This window comes from Erythrolamprus reginae, chromosome 2 (genome assembly GCF_031021105.1).
Source record: "Erythrolamprus reginae isolate rEryReg1 chromosome 2, rEryReg1.hap1, whole genome shotgun sequence".
Lineage (NCBI taxonomy): Eukaryota > Metazoa > Chordata > Lepidosauria > Squamata > Dipsadidae > Erythrolamprus > Erythrolamprus reginae.
The window spans coordinates 5,599,999-5,625,678 of record NC_091951.1 but is presented as its reverse complement, the minus strand read 5'-3'; the positions used below and the strand labels follow the sequence as shown (position 1 = coordinate 5,625,678).

Sequence of the window (25,680 nt, the reverse complement as noted above, 5' to 3'; positions counted from 1 at the left end):
GAACCGGCGTTCGGAGACTGCTGGGAAGCCGCGCGGCTGTTTTAAAAGGTGACAGCCTGGCGGCGGGGCTTCCCAGCAGCCTCCCGAACGCCGGTTCGTAACTCGAAAAAAGTTCGTAAGAAGAGGCAAAATTTTTCTGAACCCCGGGTTCAGTTCGGGAGGTTGCTGGGAAGCCCCCCAGCCCGGCTGTCACCTTTTAAAACAGCCGGGCGGCTTCCCAGCAGCTTCCCGAAGCCGAAAGCCAAACCCGAACTTCCACGTTCGGCGTTCGGAGGCTGCTGGGAAGCCCCGCCACCCGGCTGTCACCTTTTAAAACAGCCGCGGGGCTTCCCAGCAGTCTCCGAACGCCGGTTCGTAACTCGAAAAAAGTTCGTAAGAAGAGGCAAAATTTTTCTGAACCCCGGGTTTGGTTCGGGAGGTTGCTGGGAAGCCCCCCAGCCTGGCTGCGACCTTTTAAAACAGCCGGGCGGCTTCCCAGCGGCCGCCGAACGCCGAACGCGGAAGTTCGACTTTGGCGTTCGGCTTCGGGAGGCTGGTGGGAAGCCACCCAGCTGTTTTAAAAGGTCGCAGCTGGGCTGGGGGACTTCCCAGCAACCTCCCGAACCCCGAACTTTTGCCGAACTTCCGGGTTCGGGGTTCGGGAGGTTGCTGGGAAGCCCCCCAGCCCGGCTGTCACCTTTTAAAACAGCCGGGCGGCTTCCCAGCAGCTTCCCGAAGCCGAAAGCCAAACCCGAACTTCCACGTTCGGCGTTCGGAGGCTGCTGGGAAGCCCCGCCACCCGGCTGTCACCTTTTAAAACAGCCGCGGGGCTTCCCAGCAGTCTCCGAACGCCGGTTCGTAACTCGAAAAAAGTTCGTAAGAAGAGGCAAAATTTTTCTGAACCCCGGGTTTGGTTCGGGAGGTTGCTGGGAAGCCCCCCAGCCTGGCTGCGACCTTTTAAAACAGCCGGGCGGCTTCCCAGCGGCCGCCGAACGCCGAACGCGGAAGTTCGACTTTGGCGTTCGGCTTCGGGAGGCTGGTGGGAAGCCACCCAGCTGTTTTAAAAGGTGGCAGCTGGGCTGGGGGACTTCCCAGCAACCTCCCGAACCCCGAACTTTTGCCGAACTTCCGGGTTCGGGGTTCGGGAGGCTGCAGGGAAGCCCCCCAGCCCAGCTGCGACCTTTTAAAACAGCCGGGCGGCTTCCCACCAGCCTCCCGAAGCCGAACGCCAAAGCCGAACTTCCACATTCGGCGGCCGCTGGGAAGCCGCCCGGCTGTTTTAAAAGGTGACAGCCGGGCTGGGGGGCTTCCCAACAGCTTCCCGAACCCCGAACTTTTGCCGAACTTCCGGGTTTGGGGTTCGGGAGGCTGCAGGGAAGCCCCCCAGCCCAGCTGCGACCTTTTAAAACAGCCGGGCGGCTTCCCAGCAGCCTCCCGAACCCCAAACCCGGAAATTCGGCAAAAGTTCGGGGTTCGGGAAGCTGCTGGGAAGCCCCCCAGCCCGGCTGTCACCTTTTAAAACAGCCGGGCGGCTTCCCAGCAGCCTCCCGAAGCCGAATGCCAAACCCGAACTTCCGCGTTCGGCGTTCGGAGGCTGCTGGGAAGCCCCGCCGCCCGGCTGTCACCTTTTAAAACAGCCTGGGGGCTTCTCGGTGGCCTCCCGAACGCCGAACCCGGAAGTTCGGGTTTGGCGTTTGGCGCCCCCAGGCTGTTTTAAAAGGTGACAGCCGAGCGGCAGCGTTTTTTTGCGGTTTTTTTTTTTTTTGTTGCACGGATTAATTGACTTTACATTGTTTCCTATGGGAAATAATGTTTCATCTTACGAACCTTTCGTCTTATGAACCTCCCCCTGGAACCAATTAGGTTCGTAAGACGAGGTATGACTGTATATTTATTAGCGATTGGAAACCCCGATGGACTTTTGACCGAAAAAAAATGAACTAGTCGCCAAATTTATGTTGAAGATTAGCAAAGATAAATATGTACAGGAGGAAACAATGATGTAACCTTAGAAATGAGGGAATTATAAATATTGCCGTAGCTGAGACTTCCGGTTTCGTCGAGGACCGCAGCGGAGTCTCTTGGCAGGGCTCTGCCTTGAGACTCCCCTCACCCTCCCAGAGGTTGCCCAAACGCAATCGGATCGAGTCCGGATGGCTCGATCCTAGAACAGGGGATTTCCCTCTGTCCGAGGAGCCATCGCCGAGGCTCCGGGGGCAGGGGGTCTGTCCTGCAGCTCTGGAGCAGGGAGCACCGGTCCTCTCGTAAGAGGACGCGGCCATTGCGATCCCACCAAACCAGCGGGAAGCAAGAAACATCTGAAAAGTGAAAGCAGAGATTAAAGCAATCCTCAGTGAAAAAGGAATACACTAAAGAAGCTACAATCAAGGTAAAAAGATTTTTTTCTTCTATGTTCCATGTTAAATAAGAAGATTGAAGTAAAAGAAAGCGGAAAATAAAAAGTTTTAAAAGAAGGCGAAAGAGAAAGTTGTTGAAAAACATTGTATCCAGGCGCAAATCAACAACCGGAACTTATTTTTACTACTTTCACTTATTTTTTTGAATTTGGACTTGAACTGTTAAACGTTTGAAAACAAGGGGAATTTGAAGGATTTCAAAATGAGACATTAAAAGGTTTAATAGATATAAAATGACACTATTTGGTTGAATTTTTTTTCCCCTCTTGAAGCAATTGGTTACAAAAATATTAGAAAATGAAGTCCGGGCTCAGATTTTTTCAGCGGAAGGATTAAGACTGCTTACTATCTAGTCACAAAACTTGAATAAATATATAAAAAAATATTTTCCTCCTATTTGGAATTTTTTGTATTCCAAATAGGAATTGTATTTGGATTATCTGATTGACCCTATTTGGATTACTTCGTTGGATTATTTCGTTTGGATTAACGGCGGTTCTGTCAGATACGTAGCGGAGAGGCTTTACAATTTCCCTTAAGCTGCGAGAGACGGATCGACTTCATTTTAACATTGGATAATTAAATTGCAATCGTTTGGAAAACTGAGATTTCATAAATTTTGAGAAGATTAAACTTTACTGTTTCTATTTTTTAAATCAACGGGACCTTCTTTTAACCTACGCCAAAGTGTTTTCTACAACAGATTAGACCTTCAATCAACAAAGTATTCTATTACGACTGGAATATTAATAATTGGTTTTTTGCTTCTTCCTTTTTACAATTTTAAGTTTTGAATTTTAAACCCATATTACATTATAATTATCTTGGTTTTGTATATGCACTGTTAAAAACCCTTGGTATCCTGCTCCTCCTTAATTGAATAATATTCTTTCTTTTCTTCCAGATTGCCCTCTTCTTTTTACTCTCTCTTCCTTTTTTCCCCTTTATTTCCTTTCTTCCTCCTTCTCCTTTGGTTTTCCTTCTATTTTCTTTCCCCCTGCTGTGCCAAACCAATTTCTTTTCTTTTTATATAAACTCTGGACTTAGAGTAATAAGAATTTACGAGTTATATCCTGAACACTGAATTCTAATCGCACTTGTATCTGAACTGTATTCCAAATTTTAGTTTTTATTGTGGTTTGCCTAGGGTAATTAATTGTGTAGGTTTGGAATTTATAGTAATTTTCTACATATTGCTAACATAAAATAATATTAATTTCAAATTTTAAAATGTCAAGTACTTCTACCTACACCAAAACAATTAAGAAGCAGACATCTGTTGCATCGTCTCCCCAAGGCTCGCCTCTTCCATCCCCCGCACAGCTGGTCTTATCAGCAACTATGTTTACCAAGGAGAAGGACAAAGAGAAACCACAACAACCTTCGCTGGCCTCAATCCAAGAGACACTAACTGCACTAAATGATTTTATGCTTCAATCTCAACGCGATGCAACCCAACAGAGAGACGAAATAAAAGCAGAGATGGCTGATATGAAAGTAGACACAGGAGAGATGAAAGACCAGATGAAGGAGATCAAACAAGCCTTGAAAGACAGTGAAGACCGAATGAAAGTAGCTGAAGAAAAGGCGGAGAAAATGGAGAAAAGAATTGATCACCTTGAGGACAGAGCGGATTCACGTTACAGAAGATATGATGAATCAATCACACATCTGGAAATGCAACGTGCGTCATATGGGCTACGATTTCAAAATATAATAGAAGAAAAGGATGAAGATTTAAAGGCCATTATGGCTGACATTATTGGGAAAATCCTCAAGATGGACCCACTTGAAATAATAAAAGAAATCGATGAAGCTTTTAGAACTTCGAACAGCTACATACGCCGTTTTAATCTTCCACGAGAGATTCACATCAAATTTGTAAGAAAAACCTTGAGAGATGACATATTGCACTGGTCAAGAACTGGTCAATTACAACACAAAGGCAAAGAAATAAAAATATTAAAACAAATTCCAAGACGTGTTCGAGAGACGAGAAGAGACTACCACTTTTTGACCAAACTCTTGATCAAAGAGAACATAACTTTTCGCTGGCTTATTCCACAAGGACTGTCATTGACATGGAAATCAACAAGATATAAGTTGGAGAATCTGGATCAAGCAAGAGACTTTTATGAAAATAGTGGAATAAGCGAAATGGAACAGTTAACAAGAGAACTGGAAGCAATGCAGGCGGAAGCCATGGGGGCATCTGCACAAGTGGAGGAGCAGGACCACGGAGCCAGAAGAAAGCAACCCCAGCAGGAAACCAAGAAGTACAATAAATGACCACATTGAGAGACTTAAAAATTTTCTCTGTAAATGTCAATGGATTAAATGAACCAAAAAAAATAAAACAAATATTTTCTAAAATTAAGAACCAAAAGGCTCAAATTGTTATACTTCAAGAAGTACATATAAAAAAAAGTAATCGGAACTTATTGTTAAATAATAAAATTGGAAATATGTATGCTGCATTAGCAGATCAAAGGAAAAGAGGAGTAGCAATGTATGTTGAAAGTTCTATAAATTCCAAACAATTATTTAGTGACAATGAAGGTAGAATTTTGATTGTCCAGGTTAATATTGAACCTAGACCTCTTGCTATTGTCTCTATATATGCCCCAAACGATGATCAAATTGCATTTTATAAAAAACTACACCAAAAAATTATAGAGTTAAATTTGGAAAATATGTTAATTATTGGAGATTTTAATGCCATAACAAACAGGCAACTAGACCACTCGGGGGAGAAGAAAAATAATAAAAAGAAAAAAAAGAATTTACTACCCTCCACTTTTCAAAAAATGAAAGCAGAACTGTTATTGAATGATATTTGGAGGGAAAGACATCCTCAAAGAAGGCAATATACTTTTTACTCAAACCCGCACAAAATTTGGACTAGAATAGATATGGTGTGGGCTCCTAAATCAACAGCAGAGTATATACAAGAGGTGGAAATAGATGTTAATACTTGGGCGGACCATAATCCAGTTATAGTCTACATGAGAAATAGTAAAAAGCATTATAACTGGCAAATGAATAGAAATATTTTGAAAGAGAAAGAATATAAAGAATGGATTGAAAAGGAATTAAAGATATTTTTTGAAATTAATAAAAATACAGATACTACTCCCCAAAATTTATGGGATGCAACTAAAGCATACATAAGAGGATTAACAATATCCTACACAGCAAAATATAATAAAGATAAGAAAAGAAAATATGAACAACTAACAAATGAATTAAAACAATTAGAATTTATATCACAACAAAATATGAAAAATAAGGATTTGGAAAAAAAAATAAATTTAATTAAACATAAAATTAGACTGGAAGAACAAAATCAGACACTGGAAAAAATAAAAAGAGCTAAGCAACAATATTTTGAACATGCCAACAAACCAGGTAGATGGTTAGCATATAAACTGAGAAAACAGAGACAATCTAAGGTAATTAAATATTTAGAAGATAAAGACGGAACAATAAAATATGACACAGAGGGAAAAGCAAACATAGTACAATTTTTTTTTAAAGAATTGTACAAAGATGATAATATTGAGGAAGATGAAGTATTTAAATACTTAGAAAGTTCAGAGTTACCACAATTAACAGAAGAACAACAGGAGAGGATGGAGAGTCCCATAACAATGGAAGAACTCCTTATAACTACAATATTAAGAAACAAAAAAACAACAAAGCCACAGGGCCAGATGCTATCCCAGCAGAGTGGTATAAAATAGAAAATGAAACATTAAGAAATAATATGCTGCAAATCTTTAATGAATGCAGGTTAGATGGTAAAATTCCCAAATCATGGTCTGAATCTTTGATAACCTTAATTCACAAATCAGATACAGCAAAGGAAAAAATTAAAAATTATAGACCAATATCATTATTAAATGTAGATTATAAAATATTTATTGCAATATATGCAGACAGGTTGAAAACGGTAAAAAATAGTAAAATCCACTCAGACCAAAATGGTTTCCTGCCAGGTAGACAAATTAAGAATAATCTTAGAACAATTATTAATGTATTAGAATATTATGAGCAACATTCAGATAAAACATTATCATTAATGTTCTTAGATGCTCAAAAAGCTTTTGATAACGTTAATTGGACATTTATAAAGATGCAACTAAATAAAATGAGATTTGGCCCCAAATTTGTTAATTTAATAGACGCTATTTATTCAGAACAAACAACAAAAATCATATTAAATAACGAGCAATTGGAAGTGTTTAAAATAAATAAAGGAGTTCAGCAAGGATGTCCTATTTCACCCCTCCTGTTCATTATGACTTTAGAAACACTATTAATAAAAATAAGAGCAGACTCAAAGATAAAAGGATTAACAGTTGGAAAAGAGATATATAAAGTCCAGGCTTTTGCAGATGATCTGACCTTTATAATGGAATATCCGATAGTCACAGCACCAAGATTAATCCAGACAATAGAACAATATGGTAAGGTAGCAGGTTTGAAAATAAATATAAATAAAACAAAATTTATAACCAAAAACATGAATAAATCACAAGAAAGTAATTTAGAATGCATTACTGGAATACAAATAGTTAAAAAAGTAAAGTATCTGGGAATATGGCTAACAGCCAAAACAATAACATTAAAGAATGATAATTATATAAAATTAATTAATGAAATTAAAAAGGATTTAGAAATATGGAATAATTTAAAAATATCCTTTCTGGGAAGAATTGCTACAATTAAGATGAATATCTTACCTAAGGTATTATTTTTATTTCAAGTGATCCCAATAAATCCAGGGGCAAATTTTTTCAAAAATCTAACAAATGTGGTTAGAAAATTTTTATGGCAAGGAAAAAAGGCAAGAATTAAGATAAATATGTTAGAAGATATAAAAGAGAGGGGGGGTTTTCCCCTCCCAAATTGGTAATTATATTACCAAGCAGCCGCCTTAACATGGATTAAAAATTGGATAACCCTAGAGGACACGAGAACATTAAAATTAGAAGGACATGATCTTATGCTTGGCTGGCATGCCTTCGTTTGGTATGATAAAGACAAAAATCATTCTTATTTTAAAAGACATACATTAAGAAAATACTTATTTGATGTATGGAAAGATATTAAGAAAAATCACTTCTTAACAATTCCGGATTGGGTTGCCCCATTAGACGCAATAATACATCCAAATTCCATCAAGGATACAAGAAAAATAAGATATAAAGATTTGTTAGATGATCAAATGAAACTAAAAACTAGAATTAAATTACAAGACGAAGGGATACAAATCGATTGGTGGCACTATGCACAGATTAGATCTAGATACCAGAAAGACAATATACTTTATATATTCAATAAAAACAAAAATTTGTTAAGTGATTTAATTACTAAAAATCAAAACAGGGTAATTGGAAAAATATATAAATATCTGATTGCTCACAAGAATATTGATTTAACATTAAAAGATAGTATGATACTGTGGTGCAGAAATATAGGCAAAGAAATAGATTTAGACACATGGGAGAAAGTTTGGATGTGCAATTGGAAGATGACAAAATCAGTTTCTTTGAAAGAGAATCAAATTAAAATGTTTTATAGATGGCATCTCCCACCGAGTAGAATAGCAAAAATGTTCCCTAAGACATCACCTTTGTGTTGGAACTGTAAGAAAGAAATAGGATCCTACTACCATCAATGGTGAACATGTAATAAAGCTAAAATGTATTGGAAAATGATAGAGAAAATGACAAAAGAGATTACAAAGCAAAAAATAGAAATTACCCCGGAGTTCTGTTTACTAGGAATTACTAACCAAAATTACAAAAAAGAAATCTTGTACTTAATCATACATATTTTTACAGCGGCAAGGATTATCTACGCGCGAAATTGGAAAGGGGAAAATATCCCCAAAGAAGAGGGAGTTATTACAAAAATATTAGACTGCGCGGAGATGGACATGATGACAAGACGCTTGAATGATCAAGAAGAAACAAAATTTTATGAAACATGGAACAATGTTTATGAATGGATAGATAAGAAAAAAAAACTAATAATAGAAGATTAATAATAGGCATAGATTCTTTGGTTTAAATCTTTCTTTTCTTTTTATTGAGATTAATATTAGATTTAGTTTATATACATAGAATTGACAAGATTGTTTGACTTTATACTAGTTATAACTATTTTTCTTTTTTTACAATATCATTTTTTCCTTACTAGATATTTTTGTATTAGTAGTATTGAATTACGCATTTAATCATGTATTCCTTTTTCTGTATCTGCATTTATACTTTTAAGAAAAGCGGGGATGATACATCCCCACATTCTATGTTAAATGTTTGTAAGTCTGTATGTTATTTTAAGAAAATTAATAAAAATATTGGAAATAAATAAATAAATAAATATTGCCGTAGCTTCTCTTTTATCCTTTTTTAATGTTATCATCCTTTTAGAAACATAGAAACATAGAAGACTGTCGGCAGAAAAACACCACATGGTCCATCTAGTCTGCCCTTATACTATTTCCTGTATTTTTATCTTAGGATGGATATATGTTTATCCCAGGCATGTTTAAATTCAGTTACTGTGGATTTATCTACCACGTCTGCTGGAAGTTTGTTCCAAGGATCTACTACTCTTTCAGTCAAATAATATTTTCTCAGGTTGCCTTTGACCTTTCCCCCAACTAACTTCAGATTGTATCCCCTTGTACTTGTGTTCACTTTCCTGTTAAAAACACTTCCCTCCTGAACCTTATTTAACCCTTTAACATGTTTAAATGTTTCGATCAGGTCCCCCCTTTTCCTTCTGTCCTCCAGACCAGTGTTTCCCAACCTTTTTTGAGCCACGGCACATTATTCACATTTACAAAATCCTGGGGAACATTGAGCCGGTGTGGGGACTAAAAAAGTTTGGACCAAAATATCCTCTCTTCCTCCCTTTCGCCCTATTTCTCTCTCCCTCCCTCTTTCTTTCCCTCTCTCTCTCCATCCCTCTTTCTATCTTCCTTCCTCTCTCTTTTGCTTTCTCTCTCCCTCCTTCCCTCCCTCTTTTTCTCTTTCTTGCTTTCTCTCTCCTTGCATTCTTTCTCTCTCCCTTTCTCTCTTTCTCTGTCTCTCTTGCTATCTCTTTTATTCTTTCTTTCTCTCTCCTTTGCTTTCTCTCTTTCTCTCTCTTGCTTTCCTTCTCTCTTTCTGTTTCTCTCTTGCTTGCTTTCTCTCTTTCTCTCTCTCTTCCTCTATTTCTAGCTTTCTCTCTCTTGCTTTCTCTCTCACACACTCTTTCTCTCTTCCTTGCTTTCTCTCTCTCTCTCTTGCTTTTTCTCTCTCTCTTTCTCTCTTGCTTTCTCTCTCTCCTCCTTTTTCTCTCTCTCTTTCTCTCTCGTGCACCATGCCGGCAACAGAGAGAGAGAGAGCGGAGAGAGAGTGGAGAGAGAGTGGAGGGCGGCTTGCAGTTCCGCTGCCCCCTGGATCAACGGCCACGCATAGCCCCAGCGCGGACTCCGCCGTCGTCTTCGCCTCTGCCTAAGAGGCAGCAGCCACATTCACTCCTTCGCCCTCCCAGGTGTCCATGGCGCTCAGCACCCGCCTACGCGCCGCCTCCACCTCCCAGTACCCTGCCCGACTTCTTCTTGCAGGAATGGGTGGTGGGGCGCAACGAAGGGCGGCGCTTGAAGGCCACCACGGCGCCGTTATTGTCATCACGGCTCAAAGCCATGCAGTCCCAGATCGCTCGCTTCTCAGGCCAGCAAGCCGGCTGCCTGGGAAAGCGGCACGCTTTTTAAATGCGTGCTTTTCAAATGCGGCGCTTTCCTGGGCAGCCGACTTTGCTGGCCGGAGAAGGGAGCAATTCAGGACTGCATGGCTTTGCGCCACTTCAAAAATTTCTGCGGGGGGGTGGTTTCCTAATGACTGTGCGGGCGCACGCCCACGCAGCTTAGAAGCAACGGTGGCCGGCGCCCTCCCACCAGGCTCCAAAAGCTCACTTGCCGTCACCGCCAGGGAAGCTCCAGCCAGGCCGGGCTCGCGGCACACCTGACTAGGTCCCGCGGCACACTGGTTGGGAAACACTGCTCCAGACTATACAGATTGAGTTTATGAAGTCTTTCCTGATACGTTTTATGCTTAAGACCTTCCCCCATTTTTGTAGCCCATCAATTTTGTCACTATCTTTTTGTAGGCGAGGTCTCCAGAACTGACCACAGTATTCAACACTTTTATTCATTAATCCCCTTACACTTTATTTTCTTTCCAAAATTTGCAGTTTTTATTCTGGTAAAAACAATGTGTATGCTCTCACCGAAAGAGGCCACGTTCCTATGGTTTTTCAGCATGACTTCCCGATACAGCGCTTTCTGGTCCGCGTCCAACCGTGACCACTCCTCTTGGGAGAAATACACGGCCACTTCCTTAAAGGACACAACACCATCCTGAATAAGGAAAGAAGAAAAATCAGCAGTGAAAGAAAGTAATTCCGCTTTTTCCGGAGTCTCTCTATCTGCCCACCTGTCTATCCCCATGCATCAAGACTTTTAGCACCTGGAGAGAATCAGCTAGTCTACACCATGGAATTCCCACCTATCACTCACTCCAATCCACCCAGTGTTGGCAGAAGAAAGTGTGTGAGGAAACTCCAGATCGTGCAGAATGCAGCTGCGAGAGCAATCATGGGCTTTCCCAAATATGCCCATGTCACACCAACACTCCGCAGTCTGCATTGGATGCCAATCAGTTTCCGGTCACAATTCAAAGTGTTGCTTATGACCTATAAAGCCCTTCATGGCACCGGACCAGAATATCTCCGGGACACCCTTCTGCCGCACAAATCCCAGCGACCAGTTAGGTCCCACAGAGTTGGCCTTCTCCGGGTCCTGCCGAATAAACAATGACACCTGGCGGGACCCAGGGGAAGAGCCTTCTCTGTGGCGGCCCCGGCCCTCTGGAAGCAGCTTTCCCCCCAGAGATTAGGACTGCCCTCACCCTCCTTGCCTTTCGTAAACTTCTTAAAACCCACCTCTGCCGCCAGGCATGGGGGGAGCTGAGACATCTCCCTTTGCCTATGTAGTTTTATGTATGGTATGTTTGTCTGTATGCTTTTTATATAATGCGGGTTTTTTTAGCTGTTTAATGTGAATTGTTATTTTAGACTTCGATATTAGATTTGTTATGGTATATTGCTTTATCACTGCTGTGAGCTGCCCCGAGTCTACGGAGAGGGGCGGCATACAAAACTAATAGATAGATAGATAGATAGATAGATAGATAGATAGATAGATAGATAGATAGATAGATAGATAGATAGATAGATAGATAGATTAGATAGATTAGATAGATAGATAGATAGATAGATAGATAGATAGATAGATAGATAGATTAGATAGATAGATAGATAAATAGATAGATAAATAGATAGATAAATAGATAGATAGATAGATAGATACATAAATACATAAATACATAAATAAATAAATAAATAAATAAATTTTAGAAACTGTAAATGAGCCGATATGATTCTTTCCTTTTTTATTGAGTAGCTTGGACATGTCAAAGAATTATTAATAGTATCGCTATTTATGAAAACACTCACATTGTGTACATTTTATTTGTTATTATCCCTCTCTTACTTTTGGAGATTCAACCAGAACTTCAGCACCACCACAAACTGGACTCAAATTCGTTCTGTTCTTCCCTGTGAGGGAGACAAACATTTTTAAATGGATAATTAATAAAACAGCAGGAAGCATTCTACCCAAGAGAAGAGATACAGACGGTAAGACGACTGGAATCTCTCTTGGGAATGGGTGGACTTTTTTCCCGGTATAAAATTTTTATTTTTCTCCACCATGACATAAAACAATATATGGTTATAAACACAACAACGCTTAAAATCAATCATGTACAAACTTTTCTTTTCTCATCACTCGCTCCACGGAGGGTCTTATCTCTCTTCCCGTATAAAATTTTCTATATATTATTAGCTATTCTTACAATTCTAAATTAATTTTTTTCCCTCACCGTCTTACTATTAAAGGTTACAACAATGTAAAGAATAATAAAATCTCTTTTATCTAAATTTAATCTTATATCGTTGATTAAAAATTCCTCCTTGGAATTATTGATCAAAAAATAGATAAAAATAAATACAGTGATACCTGGTCTTACAAATTTAATTGGTTCCGGGATGAGGTTCTTAAAGTGAAAAGTTAGTAAGATGAAACAATGTTTCCCATAGGAATCAATGGAAAAGCGATTAATGCGTGCAAGCCCAAAATTCACCCCTTTTGCCAGCCGAAGTGCCCGTTTTTGCACTGCTGGGATTCCCCTGAGGCTCCCCTCCATGGGAAACCTCACCTCCAGGATTCCGTTGCCAGCGAAGCGCCCGTTTTTGCGCTGCAGGGATTCCCCTGCAGCATCACAAAAACACGGAAGTCCAAAGGTGGGGTTTCCCATGGAGGGGAGCCTCAGGGGAATCCCAGCAGTGCAAAAACGGGTGCTTCGCTGGCAACAGAAGTCTGGAGGCAGGACATCCCAGCGGTGGCGGTGGGTTTGTAAGGTGAAAATAGTTTGTAAGAAGAGGCAAAAAAATCTTAAACCCCGGGTTTGTATCTTGAAAAGTTTGTATGACGAGGCGTTTGTAAGATGAGGTATCACTGTATTACTTAATAGTACATATATTGACCGCAACTAGAATGGCAATAGCCCAATGTTGGAAGCAACCCAATCCTCCTGAAGATGCATTAATATTTTTAAAAATTCTGGACTGTGCAGAATCTGATGCTTTAACTCTCAAATTAAAAAAATAAGGAAGACTCCGATTACTATAAAACGTGGAAATATTTTTATGATTGGTTTTAAAGAAGAAACAAAAGTTCAAATTAAAATACAACAATAGCAATATCTTTTTTTCCTTTTTTGATATAATAGATTAAATATGATATAGTGGTTGTTAAAATAAAATTTGTATGAAAGTAAATTAATCAGGTAGGAGTGTATGAAAGCGGCTAAGAAAATAACAACAATAAAAAAAGACATTGATAACCAAAAGAAATAACAGGATATACCGATTGCAATTTTCACCAGAAAATAATTTGATATCAGAAAAGACTTTTTAATTTTTCCTCCTCACAAGAGAATACAAATGATATATATGTTATTTGTTTATTGTCATAGTTAACATCATTTATTGTATTTAAATAATTAATCAACTATTATTATTATTGTTATAATTATTATTATTTATGTCTGTATGTGTGTTGTTTTGTTTTTCTTTGTTACGTTTTGTAAATGTGTACATGTATATATATTTTGAATCAATAAAAAAATTATCAGGAGGAAAAACTAAAAAAAAAAATTTCTCCGAGACCGCCTTCTGCCGCACGAATCCCAGCGACCGGTTAGGTCCCACAGAGTTGGCCTTCTCTGGGTCCCGTCGACTAAACAATGTCGTTTGGCGGGACCCAGGGGAAGAGCCTTCTCTGTGGCGGCCCCGACCCTCTGGAACCAGCTCCCCACGATTAGAACTGCCCCCACTCTCCTTGCCTTTCGTAAAGTTCTTAAGACCCATCTCTGCCGTCAGGCATGGGGGAACTGAGACATCTCCCCCGGGCCTATACAGTTTATACATGGAATGTTTGTGTGTATGTTTGCTTTTAATAATGGGGTTTTTAGTATTTTTTAAATTATTAGATTTGTTCTTACATTGTTCTTGTTATTGTTGTGAGCCGCCCCGAGTCTACGGAGAGGGGCGGCATACAAATCTAATAAATAATAATAATAATTTTAAAAAATAATCATTTCTCATCTTTTCCATCTGGCTTGCAAAGCTTGAATCAAATTCACTTGTTTCTATTTTTCCAAAATTAACCCATTACTAATACATACATAATTTAATTTTCTATCCAATCATAATGGACTTTTGATTACCACCTGAGAAGTCCTGACTTGCGGAATCATGATAGACTTTCACTGAACACAGCTCCCCGGGAGAATTTGATGGATTCCTCTTTCTCATAGGTTCTCTGGTCTGCAGAGTGAAAGACATGAAATAGGAGGCAGGGGGAAAATTACATCATACAACATGAACTGGTTTCTTGTTCTCAAGAAACTTCAATGTCCCAATATCTATAATGAGCCTAGAATGTTCAAGGAAGAAGAATACGAGAATGAATAGAAACATAGAAGACTGATGGCAGAAAAAGACCTCACGGTCCATCTAGTCTGCCCTTATACTATTTCCTGTATTTTATCTTAGGATGGATATATGTTTATCCCAGGCATGTTTAAATTCAGTGACTGTGGATTTACCAACCACGTCTGCTGAAAGTTTGTTCCAAGGATCTACTACTCTTTCAGTGAAATAATATTTCCTCACGTTGAACGGGTCCAAAGACGGGCTACAAGAATGGTGGAAGGTCTTAAGTATAAAACGTATCAGGAAAGACTTCATGAACTCAATCTGTATAGTCTGGAAGACAGAAGGAAAAGGGGGGACATGATCGAAACATTTAAATATGTAAAAGGGTTAAATAGGGTTCAGGAGGGAAGTGTTTTTAACAGGAAAGTGAACACAAGAACAAGGGGACACAATCTGAAGTTAGTTGGGGGAAAGATCAAAGGCAACATGAGAAAATATTATTTTACTGAAAGAGTAGTAGATCCTTGGAACAAACTTCCAGCAGATGTGGTTGGTAAATCCACAGTAACCGAATTTAAACATGCCTGGGATAAACATATATCCATTGTAAGATAAAATACAGGAAATAGTAAAAGGGCAGACTAGATGGACCATGGGGTCTTTTTCTGCCGTCAGTCTTCTATGCTTCTATGCTTCTATCTTTCCCCCAACTAACTTCAGATTGTGTCCCCTTGTTCTTGTGTTCACTTTCCTATTAAAAACACTTCCCTCCTGGACCTTATTTAAACCTTTGACATATTTAAATGTTTCGATCATGTCCCCCCTTTTCCTTCTGTCCTCCAGACTATACAGGTTGAGTTCATGAAGTCTTTCCTGATACGTTTTATGCTTAAGACCTTCCACCATTCTTGTAGCCCGTCTTTGGACCCCTTCAATTTTGTCAATCTCTTTTTGTAGGTGAGGTCTCCAGAACTGAACACAGTATTCCAAATGGGGTCTCACCAGCGCTCTATATAGTGGGATCACAATCTCCCTCTTCCTGCTTGTTATACCTCTAGCTATGCATAGAAACATAGAAGACTGACGGCAGAAAAAGACCTCATGGTCCATCTAGTCTGCCCTTATACTATTTCCTGTACTTTATCTTACAATGGATATATGTCTATCCCAGGCATGTTTAAATTCAGTTACTGTGGATTTACCAACCACGTCTGCTGGAAGTTTGTTCCAAGGATCTACCACTCTTTCAGTAAAATAATATTTTCTCATGTTGCTTTTGATCTTTCCCCCAACTAACTTCAGCCAAGCATCCTACTTGTTTTCCCTACCGCCTGACTGCACTGAATGGAACAATGCACCGAAAGAACTAGTGGAGCATCTCCACGTATTACCCTGTTTCCCCGATAGTAAGACACCCCCGATTGTAAGACGTATCGGGGGTTTCAGGGCGGTTGGCTAATATAAGCCGTACCCCGAAAGTAAGACATATGTCTTACTTTCGGGGAAACACGGGGGTATTGCCGGGGGGGAGCCCGATGACGTCGCTTCCAAGCTCCCCGCGCGCCCCTCGCCTTCGCCTCGCCTCGGCGCCACCGCCTCTTCCCCGGCTTGGCAAAGCGAAGGACGGCGCTGGTCTGAAGCGAGCCGAGCGGGCGGCGGCTTGCAGCGAAGGCGCTCGTCCCAGCAACCGAGTCCTGCCGAGGCTCGGCTGCAAGCGGCCAGCGAGGCCGGCCGGCTCCGAGGCGAGCGGCCAGAGCTGCGCCCTCCTTCGCCCGCCTCCTTTCCGGCAGGCAGGTGGGGCTGCCCAACTGCGCAGAGCGGCTCCTCCCCTCCAGACACACACTTCCCCGACACGTGTCTGCGGCTCCACGCGTGCACACCGCTTGGAGCCCTGAGGTTGAACTTGGAAAAGGGCTAACGAGGCTCCTGTCCCGCGGCTGCCCTTCTGGACTCTGGGGAGATGCCTTCGGGAACGCGACCCTTTCAATTTTTTTTCAATGTAAGACACACCCCGAAAGTAAGGCGTAGTGGGGCTTTTGGGGGTAAAAAGAAAGTAAGACACTGTCTTACTTTCGAGGAAACACGGTATGAAGACCAGACAAATATGAAAGGGAGGGACGACATATTCAAACACATTCTTTATTCTCCTCTGGAGGTCCAAGGTGAAGGTCTCTCACCTGCAATTCAACTAGCTCCTCCTGCTTCCCGGCCTGGCTCAGGAGAAGGCCTTCCGCCAGGGCCACCGCCTGGGAGCTGGTCTCTGCTCCACACTCCCGCACCCAGCTTCCCATCTCTGGGGGCAGGAGGGACAGCAGCTGCTCCAGAACAACCAGGTCCAGCATCTGGGCTTTGGTGTGCTCTTCTGGTCTCAGCCATCGCCTACAAAAGTCGTGGAGTCGGCTGCAAAGCCCTCTGGGACCTTCCGCCTCCTGGTATTGGATGTTCCTAAAGTTGCAGGGCTCAATCTCTGAAGGGAGGATGGTTTCTTTCTCCAGGATCTTCTGCCCAGATCTTGCCCAGGTCTTCCCACAGCTGCCAGGCTGAACAGCTGAGAGGCCTTTTCCCGTTCTCTCACTTGCTAACATTTCTTTCTTCGTCCTTTCTCTGTCCTGTAAGGACGACCGAAATAGATCTCAGGAATCTTGTTGATCTCCAAACAGCTTTCAATCCATTAGGACTATTCCCATAGCTGCCGGACTGACCACAAAGACTATCCAGGCCTCTTCTCCCAAGAGTTCACTTTTTGTTGCTAGGAAGTTTGTCGAGATGATTCTAGTTTCTGACTTTGAGATGGAATAGAAAATAAATTAGAATTGCCCCCACCCTCCTCGCCTTTCGTCTGTATGTATGTTTGGTTTTTATAATAAAGGTTTTTTAGTTATTTTAGTATTGGACTGGATTGTTACATGCTGTTTTTATCATTGTTGTTAGCTGCCCCGAGTCTACGGAGAGGGGCGGCATGCAAATCAAATCAATCAATCAATCAATCAATCAATAAAATAAATAAAATAAATAAAATAAATAAAATAAAATAAATAAAATAAATAAATTCGAAGAATGGGAAGGTCACTGAAGGAAGATAACAAAGAGCTACTCTTTTATAATAGTATTTAGTATACTTACAAGCTTTCTGTCTGGTTTGGTTCTGCCAACCCAACAGGACCGACACAGACTTCAGAGGAGAATCAGAACTGCAGTGGGAAAAAAAAATTGCTGCTAACCTGCCTTCCATTGAGGACCTGTATACTGCACGAGTCAAAAAGAGGGCGGGGAAAATATTTACTGACCCCCTCGCATCCTGGACAGAAACTGTTTCAACTCCTACCCTCAAAACGTCGTTAAAGAGCACTGCACACCAAGACAACTAGACACAAGAACAAATTTTCCCAAATGCCATCACTCTGCTAAACAAATAATTCCCTCAATACTGTCAAACTAAGTGTGAACTACCATTACTACTAGTTTTTTCCCATCATTCCGATCACCTATTTCCTCCCACATGTCTGTATCTTGTTGCTTGTATCCTTAAGATTTTTATTAATATTGATTGTTTCCTGATTGCTTATTTGACTCCTATGACAATCATTATGTGTTGTACCTCATGATTCTTGACAAATGTATCTTTTTCTTTTATGTACACTGAGAGTATATGCACCAAAGACAAATTCCTTGTGTGTGCAATCACGCTTGGCCAATAAAGAATTCTATTCTATTCTTTATATAAAATAGACATAAGTTAGTGAGTGAGTGAGTGAGTGAGTGAGTGGGTGAGTGAGTGAAGGAAGGAAGGAAGGAAGGAAGGAAGGGGTGGGCAATTAATTTATAATTATAATTATAATATATAATTATATAAATATAATATAATATATAATTATAATTATAACATAATTAATTCAGATCAACCCAAAAATATACAGTATTGGGTAGAATTGAGTTACGGTAATTATATTAATCTGGCCCTCTAAAACCATCCCAATTTCTCATGCTGCCCCATGGCAAAATTAATTGCCCACCCCTGCTCTTAATTGTGGAGGATTTGACCTTAGTTTATTCTTCGTCTTCATAGAAAGCATGAACGATTTGCAGGTTACATATCCAAAATGGAAAACCCCAAAAAAGTACCAGGAAAACAAGGCGACTAAGTTAACCAGGGAGAATGCATCGCCAAAGAAAAAAATAACCATTAGAAAAATGTTATAAAACCATTGGAAGAAAGTGGAGAATCTTATTAGCTCATTTGACTTTTGTGCAGCTGGGGCGTTTTCTGACAAAGTCTTCTTGATCAACTTCTATCAAAGAATCAAAATACTGGACAAAAACATTTTAAAATATGATTTGGATTTCTAGTAACCAATTACTGATACTAATATTTTTGTGTGTGCCTGAGTGTGTGTGAAAGGAAGGGAATGAACAAGCCACCATCCAATCCAATACATACAGCCACCATATAATCCATCCAGTCCTCGGAGAGGGGCGGCATACAAATCTAAATAATAAATAATAAATAAAAATAAATACATACAGCCAGCAATCGAGAAAAGGATGAACAAGTCACCATCCAATCCAATACATACAGCCAGCAATTGAGAAAAGGAAGAACAAGCAACCATCCAATCCAATACATACAGCCAGCAATTGAGAAAAGGATGAACAAGCCACCATCCAATCCAATACATACAGCCAGCAATTGAGAAAAGGATGAACAAGCCACCATCCAATCCAATACATACAGCCAGCAATTGAGAAAAGGATGAACAAGCCACCATCCAATCCAATACATATAGCCAGCAATTGAGAAAAGGCTGAACAAGCCACCATCCAATCCAATATATATAGCCAGCAATTGAGAAAAGGCTGAACAAGCCATCATCCAATCCAATACATACAGCCAGCAATTGAGAAAAGGATGAACAAGCCACCATCCAATCCAATACAGCCAGCAATTGAGAAAAGGATGAACAAGCCATCATCCAATCCAATATATATAGCCAGCAATTGAGAAAAGAATGGACTGAACAAGCCACCATCCAATCCAATACATATAGCCAGCAATTGAGAAAAGGATGAACAAGCCACCATCCAATCCAATACATATAGCCAGCAATTGAGAAAAGGATGAACAAGCCACCATCCAATCCAATACAGCCAGCAATTGAGAAAAGGATGAACAAGCCACCATCCAATCCAATACAGCCAGCAATTGAGAAAAGCATGAACAAGCCACCATCCAATCCAATACATATAGCCAGCAATTGAGAAAAGGATGAACAAGCCACCATCCAATCCAATACATATAGCCAGCAATTGAGAAAAGGATGAACAAGCCACCATCCAATCCCATACAGCCAGCAATTGAGAAAAGTATGAACAAGCCATCATCCAATCCAATATATATAGCCAGCAATTGAGAAAAGAATGGACTGAACAAGCCACCATCCAATCCAATATATATAGCCAGCAATTGAGAAAAGTATGAACAAGCCATCATCCAATCCAATATATATAGCCAGCAATTGAGAAAAGAATGGACTGAACAAGCCACCATCCAATCCAATATATATAGCCAGCAATTGAGAAAAGGATGAACAAGCCACCATCCAATCCAATACAGCCAGCAATTGAGAAAAGGATGAACAAGCCACCATCCAATCCAATATAGCCAGCAATTGAGAAAAGGATGAACAAGCCACCATCCAATCCAATACATATAGCCAGGAATTGAGAAAAGGCTGAACAAGCCACCATCCAATCCAATACATATAGCCAGCAACTGAGAAAAGGATGAACAAGCCACCATCCAATCCAATACATACAGCCAGTAACTGAGAAAAGGATGAACAAGCCATCATCCAATCCAATATACAGCCAGCAATTGAGAAAAGGATGAACAAGCCACCATCCAATCCAATACATACAGCCAGCAATTGAGAAAAGGATGAACAAGCCACCATCCAATCCAATACAGCCAGCAATTGAGAAAAGGATGAACAAGCCACCATCCAATCCAATACATATAGCCAGCAATTGAGAAAAGGATGAACAAGCCACCATCCAATCCAATACATACAGCCAGCAATTGAGAAAAGGATGAACAAGCCACCATCCAATCCAATACAGCCAGCAATTGAGAAAAAGATGAACAAGCCACCATCCAATCCAATACATACAGCCAGCAATTGAGAAAAGTATGAACAAGCCATCATCCAATCCAATATATATAGCCAGCAATTGAGAAAAGGCTGAACAAGCTACCATCCAATCCAATACATATAGCCAGCAATTGAGAAAAGGCTGAACAAGCCACCATCCAATCCAATACATATAGCCAGGAATTGAGAAAAGGCTGAACAAGCTACCATCCAATCCAATACATATAGCCAGCAACTGAGAAAAGGATGAACAAGCCACCATCCAATCCAATACATATAGCCAGTAACTGAGAAAAGGATGAACAAGCCATCATCCAATCCAATACATACAGCCAGCAATTGAGAAAAGGATGAACAAGCCACCATCCAATCCAATACATACAGCCAGCAATTGAGAAAAGGCTGAACAAGCCATCATCCAATCTAATACATACAGCCAACAATTGAGAAAAGGATGAACAAGCCATCATCCAATCCAATATATATAGCCAGCAATTGAGAAAAGAATGGACTGAACAAGCCACCATCCAATCCAATACATAGCCAGGAATTGAGAAAAGGCTGAACAAGCCACCATCCAATCCAATACATATAGCCAACAATTGAGAAAAGGATGAACAAGCCACCATCCAATCCAATATAGCCAGCAATTGAGAAAAGAATGAACAAGCCACCATCCAATCCAATACATATAGCCAGCAATTGAGAAAAGGATGAACAAGCCGCCATCCAATCCAATACATATAGCCAGCGATTGAGAAAAGGATGAACAAGCCACCATCCAATCCCATACAGCCAGCAATTGAGAAAAGTATGAACAAGCCATCATCCAATCCAATATATATAGCCAGCAATTGAGAAAAGAATGGACTGAACAAGCCACCATCCAATCCAATACATATAGCCAGCAATTGAGAAAAGGATGAACAAGCCACCATCCAATCCAATAAAGCCAGCAATTGAGAAAAGGATGAACAAGCCACCATCCAATCCAATAAAGCCAGCAATTGAGAAAAGGATGAACAAGCCACCATCCAATCCAATATAGCCAGCAATTGAGAAAAGTATGAACAAGCCATCATCCAATCCAATATATATAGCCAGCAATTGAGAAAAGAATGGACTGAACAAGCCACCATCCAAACCAATACATACAGCCAGGAATTGAGAAAAGGCTGAACAAGCTACCATCCAATCCAATACATATAGCCAGGAATTGAGAAAAGGCTGAACAAGCCACCATCCAATCCAATACATATAGCCAGGAATTGAGAAAAGGCTGAACAAGCCACCATCCAATCCAATACATATAGCCAGTAACTGAGAAAAGGATGAACAAGCCATCATCCAATCCAATACACACAGCCAGCAATTGAGAAAAGGATGAACAAGCCACCATCCAATCCAATACATACAGCCAGCAATTGAGAAAAGGCTGAACAAGCCATCATCCAATCTAATACATACAGCCAACAATTGAGAAAAGGATGAACAAGCCATCATCCAATCCAATATATATAGCCAGCAATTGAGAAAAGAATGGACTGAACAAGCCACCATCCAATCCAATACATAGCCAGGAATTGAGAAAAGGCTGAACAAGCCACCATCCAATCCAATACATATAGCCAACAATTGAGAAAAGGATGAACAAGCCACCATCCAATCCAATATAGCCAGCAATTGAGAAAAGAATGAACAAGCCACCATCCAATCCAATACATATAGCCAGCAATTGAGAAAAGGATGAACAAGCCGCCATCCAATCCAATACATATAGCCAGCAATTGAGAAAAGGATGAACAAGCCACCATCCAATCCCATACAGCCAGCAATTGAGAAAAGTATGAACAAGCCATCATCCAATCCAATATATATAGCCAGCAATTGAGAAAAGAATGGACTGAACAAGCCACCATCCAATCCAATACATATAGCCAGCAATTGAGAAAAGGATGAACAAGCCACCATCCAATCCAATAAAGCCAGCAATTGAGAAAAGGATGAACAAGCCACCATCCAATCCAATATAGCCAGCAATTGAGAAAAGTATGAACAAGCCATCATCCAATCCAATATATATAGCCAGCAATTGAGAAAAGAATGGACTGAACAAGCCACCATCCAAACTAATACATACAGCCAGGAATTGAGAAAAGGCTGAACAAGCTACCATCCAATCCAATACATATAGCCAGGAATTGAGAAAAGGCTGAACAAGCCACCATCCAATCCAATACATATAGCCAGGAATTGAGAAAAGGCTGAACAAGCCACCATCCAATCCAATACATATAGCCAGCAACTGAGAAAAGGATGAACAAGCCACCATCCAATCCAATACATATAGCCAGTAACTGAGAAAAGGATGAACAAGCCATCATCCAATCCAATACATACAGCCAGCAATTGAGAAAAGGATGAACAAGCCACCATCCAATCCAATACAGCCAGCAATTGAGAAAAGGCTGAACAAGCCACCATCCAATCCAATACATACAGCCAGCAATTGAGAAAAGGATGAACAAGCCACCATCCAATCCAATACAGGCAGCAATTGAGAAAAGGATGAACAAGCCACCATCCAATTCAATACATATAGCCAGCAATTGAGAAAAGGGTGAACAAGCCACCATCCAATCCCATACAGCCAGCAATTGAGAAAAGTATGAACAAGCCATCATCCAATCCAATATATATAGCCAGCAATTGAGAAAAGAATGGACTGAACAAGCCACCATCCAAACCAATACATACAGCCAGGAATTGAGAAAAGGCTGAACAAGCTACCATCCAATCCAATACATATAGCCAGCAATTGAGAAAAGGCTGAACAAGCCACCATCCAATCCAATACATATAGCCAGGAATTGAGAAAAGGCTGAACAAGCCACCATCCAATCCAATACATATAGCCAGCAACTGAGAAAAGGATGAACAAGCCACCATCCAATCCAATACATATAGCCAGTAACTGAGAAAAGGATGAACAAGCCATCATCCAATCCAATACATACAGCCAGCAATTGAGAAAAGGATGAACAAGCCACCATCCAATCCAATACATACAGCCAGCAATTGAGAAAAGGCTGAACAAGCCATCATCCAATCTAATACATACAGCCAGCAATTGAGAAAAGGATGAACAAGCCACCATCCAATCCAATACAGCCAGCAATTGAGAAAAGGATGAACAAGCCACCATCCAATCCAATACATACAGCCAGCAATTGAGAAAAGGATGAACAAGCCACCATCCAATCCAATACATACAGCCAGCAATTGAGAAAAGGATGAACAAGCCACCATCCAATCCAATACAGTCAGCAATTGAGAAAAGGATGAACAAGCCACCATCCAAACCAATATATATAGCCAGCAATTGAGAAAAGAATGGACTGAACAAGCCACCATCCAATCCAATACATATAGCCAGCAATTGAGAAAAGGCTGAACAAGCCACCATCCAATCCAATACATATAGCCAGAAATTGAGAAAAGGCTGAACAAGCCACCATCCAATCCAATACATACAGCCAGCAATTGAGAAAAGGATGAACAAGCCACCATCCAATCCAATACAGCCAGCAATTGAGAAAAGGATGAACAAGCCACCACCCAATCCAATACATATAGCAAGCAATTGAGAAAAGGATGAACAAGCCACCATCCAATCCAATACATACAGCCAGCAATTGAGAAAAGGATGAACAAGCCACCATCCAATCCAATCCAGCCAGCAATTGAGAAAAGGATGAACAAGCCATCATCCAATCCAACACCCGAATGAATAAACTATTTTACAGGGGAACATGATTTCCTGATGGACACAACTCCTTCAAGAACCTCTCTCCCTTCTTAGCTTAAGCCAGTGTTTCCCAACCATGGCAACTTGAAGATATCTGGACTTCAACTCCCAGAATTCCCCAGCCAGCGAATGCTGGGAGTTGAAGTCCAAATACCTTCAAGTTGCCATGGTTGGGAAACACTGGCCTTAAGCCACTTTTCCAAACACAGGCAAATTAAAACGTGTGGATTTTTAACTCCCAGACTTTAAAGATGTTTGAGAAACACCGGCCTCACCGGGCACACGGTGCGGATGCTGCACATCAACACTTTTGCACCTCCGTCCCTGCAACCTTTCCCTTCTTTGTCTGCGGGCAAAGCCCCTTCTGTGGCCGTGGGGAAAGACTGGGATGCAGCGTCCCAGTCCTTGCACATGCGCCCTTGCACCCAGAGCCAGCAGGAAGACTACGAGGCTGCCCCCACTGCTCCCCCCCCCCAATAAACGGGGATAAACGGCACCTCCCTTACTGCCCCGCCCCCCCCCCCATTTTTCTTCTTTACCCCACGCCTGGCTCCCGCAGGGGAACATGGGACTCCAGGGGAAGATTTGGCCCGCATCCCTCCAGCGCGGGACCCCCTCGCACGGGCAGAGCCGCCACTCACGCAATCTCGTCAGGATCCGCGTCTCCCCCAACCCCCACCCCACACCAAAGCCTTCCCGGCAGTCTCTGCGCCTCCCCCCATAAGCCCCGCCCCCCACTCACAGCGTAGAGGGACGGTGGGGGAGACGGGTCTGAATCCCTCTCCCAACGAACTCCGCGGGAAACACGGGCCTTGCGCTGGCGAGCCGGAAAACCCGGAGGGGGCTATTCCCTCCTGAATCTTGTGGACTCTGGGATTACCCAGAAAGGGCGTGTTTGGATCTGGACAATATACAGTAGTACATCTGGAAATCTGGACAATAAAGGATCGTTTTGTCATGCTTTGGTGGCCTTGTTAAAAAAAAAAGCTAGAAAATTTTTGATTCGAAGATATTCAGTGATACAGAGAACTTTAAAGATTCTATTCCTACCGGTATACAGTATCTCTTCTATTCTTTCATTGATATGTTCTATTACTATACCTTCTTTTCTATTCTTTCTTAGATATATTTTACTATGAGCATCTCCTCTAACCTTCATCATGTTTTTTACTATGTATATATATAGATATATACCCACTAAAACCCT

The 25,680-nt window shown here is 41.1% G+C and overlaps 1 protein-coding gene across 5 annotated transcripts in view; it reads right to left on the bottom strand.

Moving 5' to 3' along the window:
* The window catches only part of LOC139162868 (zinc finger protein 721-like), a 33,853-nt gene extending 8,693 nt beyond the window's left edge, over positions 1 to 25,160 (bottom strand). The window contains exons 1-6 of one of the 5 annotated variants that reach the window (XM_070743731.1): positions 25,115 to 25,160; positions 17,640 to 17,707; positions 16,694 to 17,299; positions 14,309 to 14,405; positions 12,007 to 12,071; positions 10,683 to 10,812 (exon numbers count right to left, since the gene is read on the bottom strand). In XM_070743731.1, coding sequence (XP_070599832.1) covers positions 10,683 to 10,812; positions 12,007 to 12,071; positions 14,309 to 14,405; positions 16,694 to 17,101 — 700 coding nt within the window. In that variant the 5' untranslated portion in view covers positions 17,102 to 17,299; positions 17,640 to 17,707; positions 25,115 to 25,160. Of the gene's footprint in view, positions 1 to 10,682; positions 10,813 to 12,006; positions 12,072 to 14,305; positions 14,406 to 16,693; positions 17,300 to 17,639; positions 17,708 to 24,748; positions 24,813 to 25,012 lie in introns of those variants that run through there. The other 4 variants (XM_070743729.1, XM_070743728.1, XM_070743732.1 and 1 more) reach the window with 4 other exon arrangements.
* Positions 25,161 to 25,680: the final 520 nt, after the last annotated feature.